This window comes from Dipodomys ordii, unplaced genomic scaffold, assembly GCF_000151885.1.
Source record: "Dipodomys ordii isolate 6190 unplaced genomic scaffold, Dord_2.0 Scaffold2, whole genome shotgun sequence".
Classification (NCBI taxonomy): domain Eukaryota; kingdom Metazoa; phylum Chordata; class Mammalia; order Rodentia; family Heteromyidae; genus Dipodomys; species Dipodomys ordii.
In genome coordinates, this window is record NW_012267218.1 from 23,973,861 (window position 1) to 23,984,614 (window position 10,754).

General features: G+C 45.6%; 1 protein-coding gene across 1 annotated transcript; it reads right to left on the bottom strand.

Annotated features, from left to right (window-relative positions):
* Nucleotides 1-54: 54 nt before the first annotated feature.
* Nucleotides 55-8,910, bottom strand: LOC105982720 (acyl-coenzyme A thioesterase 3-like). Its single transcript, XM_013012400.1, has 3 exons — nucleotides 8,381-8,910; nucleotides 1,231-1,433; nucleotides 55-770 (listed from the first exon to the last, which is right to left on the bottom strand). The coding sequence occupies exons 1-3, from the start codon at nucleotides 8,853-8,855 to the stop codon at nucleotides 165-167; spliced, it is 1,284 nt and encodes a 427-aa protein (XP_012867854.1). The 5' UTR covers nucleotides 8,856-8,910; the 3' UTR covers nucleotides 55-164.
* Between the last annotated feature and the right edge of the window lie 1,844 nt (nucleotides 8,911-10,754).

A 10,754-nucleotide genomic window follows, 5' to 3' on the forward strand; every position in this document is an offset into this window, starting at 1 on the left:
CAGACAGCGCCCAGGCCCAGAGTTCAAGCCCACCACTGGCAAAAGACAAAAACAAAAAACCTTTTGGGAAAGAAACTAAGAATTTATTACAAAGAAAAGTATGTTAAAAGTGGCGGCGATTCCTAGGGCAGACCAGCATCAGAGGTCACTCAGTCAACTAGAAATTACAGTTTTGCTGGGACTGTGCCCTCTGTGCCACCCACGTGTTTGTGGAAGAAAGTCTGGAGTTGCTTCCACGCATCCAGCTGGGCCATGGCATGAGCCTTGGGTTCTCCTCCAAACAAGACATTAGCCCCAACCAAGAAGTGCAAGCCAGCCCTGCACAAGGGGAAGTAAGGGGGCTCAATATAGTGCCCTGTCTCGGGGTAAAGGATGATCTGAGGCTTTTTTTTCCCATGGGCCTGTAGGCGCTCAGAGGTCATATTAGTATAAAACTCGCTCTTCCAGTTGTGGTCATCCTGACCTACAAGGAACAGGAAGGCAGTGTCAGACCTTTCCACAGGAAAGATGCTCTTCTGATCAGGTCCTTCCAAAGGGTTGTTTATGCCATCCACAATATCCATGATGCCATCTTTGGTTGTTGTGACCCGACGGTGGTCCATGCCCACCGGGGGCACAGTCTCATCCTTGTAGCATATGGTTCCCCCAACACTGGATAGAGAGCCATTGATTATAACAGCAGCGGTGATGCCTTTCAGGAAAGAGGCCATGGCAATACCAAGTTCTCCCCCTTTGGAAATTCCAAGCACTCCAACTCCAGAGCCCTTTACCTGAGAGATGGATAGAGAGAAAAGAAGGGAAATGAGTTCACATGGAAGGGAGTATGGTGAACAGTGCCAAATCTGGGACCTCAGGTAGATCTGAGCCTGAATCTGACTCTATGATTATCCCTGCTTTAGAAATCTTGTTAAGCCCATATAAAGCTCACTGTCCCCAGTTATAGGCTAAGGCTCACCTCTGGGCTACAGAGACCCTGTGAAGCACAGTGAGGAGCCCCAGGGAAGGTGCTGCACATGGAGATGTCAAAAAGGTACACTCAGACAAGTCAAAATGTTTTGCTCTTTAATCTCTGGTATCTGCTCCCCCAGGAACCCAGCACTCACAAAAGGTCATGATTATCTGTGAAAAGGAAGGTGAATCTGAGAAACTTCCCATCTGTGTGCACAAACCCAGGATCTAAAGCAGGTTTAGAACCGTGCTTTCTAATACAAAGACTAAAGGAGCAGCTACCTGAGGGTGCCTGAGCAGGTAGCTCACAGCTTCTTCAAAGTACTCCAGGTGGAGAATCGTCATGTCCTTGGGGAGGTCGTCATAGTTGTAATAAGCCAGCGCCATCACAGCAAAACCCTTCCCAGCCAGCAGACTTGCTCGATACTCCAGAAGGCCTCCTCCAACTCCAAACAGGTCTATGATCCCAGGGAAGGGTCCAGGACCTTACAGGAACCCCCCCCCCCAAACACACAAATTTAGTCCACAAATGGATTTTGGAATCTGACTCATTCACTTGTGGAGCAGTTTTGAGAGTGTTGAGCATCTAAACCTCCTTTCCTATTTTAAAGAACACCTTTTTGGGGTATTATATTAGTGGGTCTTTCCTGTCATTTAAAAACTGAAGTAGAGCCAGGCACCAGTAACTTAAGTCTGTAATCCTAACTACTCAGGAGGCTGAGATCTGAGGATCACATGAAAACTAGCTTGGGCAGAAGTCTGTTGAAACTCTTATCTCCAATAAACTATTCAGAAAAAGCCAGAAGTGGCGCTGTGGCTCAAGAGGTGGAACGCTAGGTTTGAGCACTGAGAGGCTCAGGGACAGAGTCCAGGCCCTGAGTTCAAGCCCCGGGACTAGAAAAAAAAATGAAGTAGAGAATTCCACTCTCCACTAATGACCTAGACTCTCTCCCATGAGTGATACAAAGACTGTTTAGAATCCTCCTAGGTCAACATTGTTGGCACTAAATAGACAGCAATTCTGAATTGGCAGCATTCTTGATGGGAGGGGGAGGGGTGCGACTATGAGTACTGGTTGTGTCTAAGCCCTTGCAATATGATTTCCTATTTTAGTATTCCAGAGTCCATTCTTGCTTACAACTCAAAACATGGATGGAGCTTCCAAGTACCATGATGTCAAAAAAACATCTGGCAGTAGCCGGGCGCTGGTGGCTCACGCCTGTAATACTAGCTACTCAGGAGGCAGAGATCTGAGGATCGCGGTTCAAAGCCAGCCCGGGCAGGAGAGACTGTGAGACTCCTATCTCCAATAAACCACCAGAAAACCGGAAGTGACACTGTAGCTCAAGTGGTAGAGCGCTCGCCTTGAGCTGAAGAGCTGAGGGACAGTGCCCAGGCCCAGAGTTCAAGCACCACGACCGACAAAAAAAAAAACATCTGGCAAAGATCTTTTTTTTTTTTCAAACTTGTGATCTGGCTTTTAAAATTTTGTATAATAATATTGTTTGAGAAACACAGTTCTTTGAAAAACTTGTTTTCAATGTATGTTGATACGAAAATCTGAGTGTCATTAATGAGAACAAAATACATGCTTTTAGTTATTTTGATGCCCTGATCTTGTTTATAAAACAGTTTTCAAGGAATTACAAGTAGGGCAAGAAGTCTTTTAAGAATGAAAAGAAAATGGATGGGAGAAGAAACTATTTCTCCTTTCTTAAAGGTTTATAGGTTGAAATTGTAAAGGTTCTGTCTCACCTCTACAGTTTAAAATGATCAACCAATTAGAAATAATCATAACTTTTATCTTTGATGACTAGTTAAATATTTCAATCACCTACACATTGAGTAATTAGTTTTACATGCCATTTTATTACTCACCAACTATTACTTGTATAAGCTTACTTGTTCCTCAAAATAGTTTAATGAAGGATCCATTCACCAATAAGCATATTTCAGATATTGTGTTAAAATTTCCACAGGTTGTAAATTGTATTCTCTTTCTCAAGTTGAAAAACTAAAAATTTTTTTTTGGTCATAGGGCCTGAACTCTGGGTCTGGGCACTGTCTCTCAGCTTTCAGCTCAAGGCTAGCGCTCTACCACCTGAGCCACACCACCACTTCTGGCTTTTTCTGCTTATGTGGTGCTGAGGAACTGAACCCAGGTCCTCATGCATGCAAGGTAAGCACTCTACCACTGAGCCACCTTCCCAGCCCGACAAACTAAAATTTTAAAGCAGGTAACACACTAGAGGATAACAGAGCCACAGGGATCAATCAACGGTAATTGCACTTTGAGTGTGTCCCGGTTGAGAACAATGCCACTCCCAAGGCAATATAAACACAAGTGTGTGATTCTGTGATGAGAAACAGCCTATGCTAAGACCTTGGGACAAACCAAACAGATGCCACCACTTTAACAAAGGGAATTAACGTAGAGCCACCACGGCGAAAAATGTGAACAGATGAAATACTTGTTTCTAATTTACTTTATTGTTGTTTTATAGACAGTACGGCAGGGAAGAAGTACACTTCCTTTTGTATAAGATCACTTGTTCCCTCATTCTTTCCCACCCTCTCCCTCCCATCTCCACCCATGAATTGCATAGTTCACTTTCATCAATGTCCAGTGCGCTCCACTGCTGCACTTTTTCAACCTTTTTCCTGGTTTTGTGCCTTCCCCCTAACCTTCCCACAGATGTGCACATGAACACACCATATATAAGGTAAAGAATACAGTCGTAAGAAAAAGAAAAAAAAAACAATTTAAGAAATATAACTACAGCCGGGCATCAGTGGCTCACGCCTATAATCCTAGCTACTCAGGAGGCTGAGATTTGAGGATAGTGGTTCAAAGCCAGCCCTGGTAGGAATTCTGTGAGACTCTTATCTCCAACTAACCACCAGAAAACCAGAAGGGCGCTGTGGCTCAAGTGGTAGAGTGCTTGCCCTCAGCTGAAGAGCTCAGGGACAGTGCCCAAGCCCAGAGTTCAAGCCCCACGATCAACCAAAAAAAAAAAAACAAAAACAAAAAACAAAAGCTCCATATTTTTGGAGTTCATTTCAGTATGTATTATTATTATTTTTTGGTTGGTCATGGGGCTTGAACTCTGGGCCTGGATGCTGTCCCTAAACTCTTCAGCTCAAAGCAATTGCTCTACTGCTTGAGCCACTGCAACACTTCCAGTTTTCTGGTGGTTTACTGGAGATAAGTGTCTCGCAGACTTTCCTGCCCAGGCTGGCTTTGAACTTCAATCCTCAGATCTCAGCCTCCTAAGGAGCTAGGATTACAGGCATGAGCCACTGGCGCCCAGCCAGTATGTATTAATTTATATACGTGTTAAGAGCCACTTGGGTATTACACCTTTGTGATTTTCTCCTAAGACTAACCTCTTTTGATCTCACTGTATCTGGATTTTTGTGTAATTTGTCACATCCCATTGCATTTTAGATCTAACTTCTGCATATCAGGGAGAACATGCACCATTTCTCTCTCTGATCTTGGCTTACCTCACTTAACATGATTTGTACTAGTTCCATCCATTTCCCTGCAAATGACATTATTTTATTCTTTCTAATGGCTATGTAAAATTCCATTGTACATAGGTTCCACATTTTCTGGATCCACTAATCTAATGTGGGGCATCTGGGCTGTTCCTATATCTTGGCTATTGTGAACAGTGCAGCAATGGACATGGATGTACAGATGTGCTTATCATATCCAGGTTCATGATGCTCACGGTAGATGCCCAGGAGTGGTATAGCTGGCATGAGCCACCAGCACCCAGCCTTATGCTTAGTTTTTTGAGGAACTTCCAGATTGTTTCCAAGAGTGGTTATAGTAGTTTACATTCCCACCAGCAGTGCAGTAGAGTTCCTTTTCCCCACTCCCCACCAGCATTTGTTGTCAGAATTCAAAATGTTGGCCAATCTAAGTAGCAGAAGATGGTATCTCATGTTTGTTTTAATTTGCATTTCCTTTATGGCCAGGGATGATGAGCATTTCCTCACGTGTTTCTTTGCCATTCTTACCTCTTCTTCTGAGAAGTCTCTTCTTAGCTCCCTTGCCCATTTAGTAACTGGTGTATTAAGTTTGGGAGGGGGTTAGTTTCCTGAGCTCCTTGTATATATTGGATATTAGGCCTTTGTCTGATGTATTGCTGGAAAAGATTTTTTCCCAATTGGCTGGCTGTCTTTCTAGTTTAGTAACTATGTCCTTAGCTGTGCAGAAACTTTTTTAACACAGTTTCACTTGTCAGATGGTCTCCTATCTGGTGCTCCTGGGACTCTATTCAGGAAGTTTCTGCCTGTATCTATAAGTTCTGTCTCTCCTATTCTCTCTTGCAGTAGTTTCAGAGTTTTGGGTCTGACATTGAGGTCTTTGATGCTCCTGGGACTCTATTCAGGAAGTTTCTGCCTGTATCTATAAGTTCTGTCTCTCCTATTCTCTCTTGCAGTAGTTTCAGAGTTTTGGGTCTGACATTGAGGTCTTTGATCCACTTTGAATTGATGTTGGTGCATGATGACAAGCAGGGATCCACTTTTAGCTTTCTACATACGACCTAGCAAAGAATTCTTAATTTTCAGCAATGTGTGAGTACATACCCTATAATTTCCAAGAGAGCCATCCAAATAGTCAAGCAGAGCCCACATTTGATGTGCACCTGTCACAAATTCCCACATCTTGATCACTGGAGTGAAACTTCAACTAGAACTCGAGTTGTCATTGTTTCTTTCCAAAATTGGGGGGTGGGGAGGGTTGATCTGTTCTTACCAATGGTATCATATTGAAAAATACAGGACAATTTATGTTTGGATTTTTTTTGGGGGGGGGTTCGGTCGTGGGGTCTGAACTCTGGACCTGGACGCTGTCCCTCAGCTCTTCAGCTCAAGGCTATTGCTCTATCACTTGAGCCACAGCGCCACTTCTGGCTTTTTTTCTTTTTGCTTATGTGGTGCTAAGGAATCGAACCCAGGGCCTCAGGCATGCAAGGTAAGCGCTCTACCACTGAGCCACCTTCCCAGCCCCAGTGTTTAGATTTTTTATGATCATTAAATGTTATGGATTTTTCTTTTCTTACAATGCTTCTATAAGCATCCTTTAAGTTCTAGGTAATTTTATCTAGCAGTACATCCCTAAGTTACTGATATTACATGTAGACATAAATTTACACTACTACTTATATATCATACTTACACTTTGATATATCTATTTCAGTTTATGAGTGTCTACTTTTATTTACTGACCTATGTCCATTCATAAATCAACACATTTAGTCATTGAAGCTTAATATCATCACAATTCTTTATGAAGCAAATATTTGTCCCTTGGACTTTGATTTTGTTTTTAGAAGTGTCTTAAACAGTATACCAAAGGTATACAATACTTCTTTGTTTAGAAAAGATCATAGTTAGCCAGGTTGTTCACTCCTATAATCCTAGCTACTCAGGAGGTTGAGATCTGAGGATCATGGTTCAAAGCCAGCAGGGGCGGGGAAGTCCATGGAACTCTTTATCTCTAACCACCAGAAAACAAGAAGTGGCACTGTGGCTCAAAGTGGTAGAGTGCTAGCCTTGAGCAAAATATTGCCCTGGCTCTGAGTTCAAGCCCCACAACCACAAAAGAAAAAAGAAAGCAAGAAAGAAAAAAGTTCAACTGCTGACCCATACATGTAGACCTATTTCACACTGGTTAGTTTGAGATTAAGGTCTCACTTCCTGCCCAGGTATGTGCCTGGGACATTTTTTTCCCCATTCCCCAGCCTAATACTGGGATGACAGATGCATTGCACCTGCTTAGCTATTGAGAATGGGGTAGGGTGTGTCATGAGCTTTTCTGCCTTCACTGACCTTGAGCTGCAATAGTCCCAATTTTCAACTTCTCAAGTAGCTAGGAATACAGGTGAGAACTCTTTAGTGTCAGCCTTCATTCTGGCAGTTTTCAAAAGCAAAACTCAAGTCAATGACTTGTAGGAGCTCTGTGTGCAATAAGGACAGATGACAATATGAAATGATCTCCAGATAGAGAAGAGGAATCTCCAGTAATGAGAGTAATGAGGATTGCAAGTTGCCATTTGGGAATGGGTAGAAAAGAATGATTAAAATGAGACAATGGTGATAAACCCAGGAATGAACAGTAGTTTCAGAGTGCCCAGGAGTCCTCAAGTTTCAAATGGGATATTGGATCATGTCCCAGTAAAACACAGAAGGAAATAGTTGCCCTTTCATATGGAACAGAGTCCTTTTACTTTGAACTGTGTAGTTTTTGTTTGCTACTACTTAAATACATAGCGATCATATTTTATGGCTTACCAAAGAAACACATTCTCAATTTCACATTTCTTTGATATCCTAGGGCAGCAGTAGGACCACTGAAAGTGACAATGGGAAGTTTTATTATTATTATTATTATCTGCTGGCACTGGGGCTTGATCTCAGGGCCTAGGCACTGTCCTTAGCTGTTCTGCTCAAGGCTAACACTCTACCACTTGAACGACAGCTCCCTTTCCAACTTTTTGGTGGTTTATTAAAGAATCTCCTCAGATCTCAGCCTCCTGAATAGCTAGGGACACAGGTATGAGCCACTGGTGCAGGGCCAGTGTTTATTACTGTATAAGAAATAAATATCCAGTCTGGGCCAGTGGCTCTCTCCTGTAGTCCTAGCTAGTTAGGAGGCTGAGATCTAAGACTGCTGCTTGAAGCCAGCCTGGACAGACAAACCTGAGAGACCTTTATCTCCAATTAAACACATACACACACACACAAAAGTATGGCTCAAGTGGTACAGCAACAGCCTTGAGTAAAAAAGCTAACAGTGCCCAAGCCCTGAGGTCAAGCTCTAGTACCCACACAATAAATGAAGAATGAATGAACATCCTTTTCCTTAACTAAACTTCTCCTTTCTGTCAGTGCCTCAACAATTCAAAGGAACAGGAACCATGGCCCACAAGCTGAGAACTTTGAGCAACTGTACTACCCAAGCCTCAAGTTCAGCTTGTCTCAGATGGTCCTTGCGAACTGGTTAAATCTGATTTCGCCTCCACTCCCATCCTTTGGGATTTCTTCACTCTGGGTGGGTCTGAATGCAACATTCTCACAAATTCCTCGCAGACACTGCCACACTTTGCAGGACCCATAAGAGAAACTGGGCTAAACCTGCATGTACACACATATGACCTGCGAGTCCCTTCACATTTTAGGTTGTATTTCAGCTGGGTTTGGGGAAGATCCAATGATCTCCTTCCCTAGACAACTTCCAGTATTGTTCCTACAGTGTGACTCTAGGATGACCACCTAACCAAGCAAAGACTCAAAGTCGGCCATGCTTTTCCAGTGACCACTGAGAGTCTGCGAGTGGGGAACGTGAGCTGGTGGGATGCACTGCACCTGCGACCCATCCCCTCCCAGACAGAGCAGCGAGGCCGCAGGCACTCACCTGGCGGCAGGAAGAGGGTGGCCCGCACCCGGCCCTCGCGCACCGGCACCCGCCGCACCCCGGCCGCCATGAAGTGCCGCTCGTGCACCGCCCGCGCCAGCACGCGCCCGCCCTCGGGCTCGCCGGGCCCGGCGGGCTCGCGGCCGTCCAGCACCTCCAGCTCCAGCAGCAAGGGCGTCTGCACGTCCCGCTTGAGCAAGCGCCAGAAGGGCCTGTCGGGCTGCAGGGCCCAGACGAGCCCCATGGGCTCGAGCCCCGCGAAGCTGCCGCCCAGCGCGGGCGCGCGCTGCAGGTCCAGCTGGCCGCGGGCGTCGGCGCGGTAGCGCGCGTGGGCCCGGAAGAGCGCGCCCTTCTCGTCGCGCAGGGACGCGCGCAGCGCCACGGGCTGCTCGGGGGCCAGGCCGTGCACGGCGATGCGCACCGGCTCGTCCCAGCACACGCGGCCCGCGGGCTCCACCACCACCCTCACCGCCATCTCGTCCTGGGAGGTGAGTGGGGGGAGTGGCGCGGAAAAATCCGGGCTTGAGAGAGTCAAGTAGGCGCCTCCGGGCCGGAAGGCGGGACCGGAACCGTCGCACTGTTCCCATTGGCTGGGAGCCGCTCCGTGCTGCCACCTAGCGTTTGTGGGATGCAGCAGCGCCTTGCGTGCAGAAAAATCTTCCAAGAACACCAATCCTGCCTTACAGTGTAGGAATTGAGACATAGAGACCCCGGAGGTCAGCATGGGATGTAGATCAGTGCCAGAGCGTTTTCCGGGCATTTACCAAGCGCGAGAAACCTCTGTAGGTCACCAGCGCCGCAAAAACACTAACATTGAAAGATTGGAAAGGATTCCCCCCAAAATGATGTTTTTGCTTACCTTTGGCCTCGTAGCCGACTGTAATTCTGGTGATCCCCACGAAACATGGCCTAGATCCCTTCATCTTTCAGCCTTTCCCTCTCGTCTTATCTCAACCTCAAGGGATCTAGAATTCCTTTCAGAGCAGTTTTATTTTGTTTTGTTTTTTAAAGAATCAGACCATTGGGACTGTGGTCTTGATTCTGCTCTTTGCTAAATTCATTGTTTAACCAGCTATGTGTTCTCTGAATCTAATTTCCATTTCTCAAAAGGTTTGCACGGAACTAATACCTAAAAACACTTCGCTAACACTCCTGTGGCATTAGTGTGCTGGGAGAGGGGATTGTTTTCCAGCCGGCAGATCTGGTCACTGAGTGCATTTTTGGGTTGGGATTGTTTTCCAGCCGGCAGATCTGGTCACTGAGTGCATTTTTGGGTTGGATCAGGCACAGGTCAGTCAAGAAAAACAAGTTGCCTGAAACTTTCATCCTTTAAGAAGTGTTTCACAAACGGACTAGCTAGAAAAATAGCTTTCTTGTTTGTTTTGTTTTTTAAAATAAAACAACAACAGGGGCTGGGAAGGTGCCTCAGTGGTAGAGTGCTTGTCTAGCATGCATAAAACCCTGCGTTCAATTCCTCATTGCCACATAAACAGAAAAAGCCAGAAGTGGCGCTGTGCCTCAAGTGGTAGAGTGCTAGCTTTGAGTGAAAAAGCTCAGGGACAGAGTTTAAGCCCCATGACAAACAAACAAAAAAAGTTTATCAGAGTAGGGGAGTAAAGGTGTAGCTCAGTGGCAGGAGCTGCTTACTTAACATGTACAAAGTCCTGGGATAGATCCTCAGCACCACAAAAAAATAAAGCAAAACAACAAAAGTTCTTGGGTTAGGCCCTAGGTCTGAGAATTCAGTGAACTTTCCCTCATTTGACCTAATGAATAAAGTACTGCTGGTACTTGAAATTTGTTATTTAGAGTGTAACAGGTTATGGCCCAGTCTAGGAAACTCAGCTTGTAAAGAACTCACCTGTGTTACTGCAGCCCCCAACACAAAAATTGAGAAGTACAGGTAGAATTCAACAATTGTACAGGCAGCTCTTCCTCCCCATCCCCAAAGCCCATGTTGCTGTGAGACCCACAGAAATGGCTCAGTGACACATGAAGGAAAAGCAGCTGAGAATGTGGCCTGGGCCCAGCCATTTAGCACACCTTCACTGCGGGAGATCTGTGCCTAGACACTGCATAGAAGAAGCAGGTGCAGCACCGGCCAGGTAACAGGGCTGCCCACAGCCTGCAAAGCATCAGTTGCCATAGAAAATTCTTGGTACTTGGGCTGGGAATGTGGCTCAGTGGTAGAGTGCTTGCCTAGCCTGCATAAAGCCCGGGTTCAATTCCTCAGTACCACATACACAGAAATAGCCAGCAGTGGCATTGTGGCTCAAGTGGTAGAGTGCTAGCCTTGAAAGAAGCTCAGGGATAATGCCCAGGCTCTGTGTTCAAGCCCCAGGACTGGCAGGAAGGAAGGAAGGAAAGAAAAAGA

Coding starts and splice junctions, on each gene's coding strand:
- LOC105982720 (XM_013012400.1), bottom strand. CDS start 8,855: ATGGCGGTGAGGGTGGTGGTGGAGCCCGCGGGCCGCGTGTGCTGGGAC. Junction 1,434..8,380: donor CACCCTCTTCCTGCCGCCAG/GTGAGTGCCTGC, acceptor GGTTCCTGTAAG/GTCCTGGACCCTTCCCTGGG. Junction 771..1,230: donor ACCTGCTCAGGCACCCTCAG/GTAGCTGCTCCT, acceptor TCCATCTCTCAG/GTAAAGGGCTCTGGAGTTGG.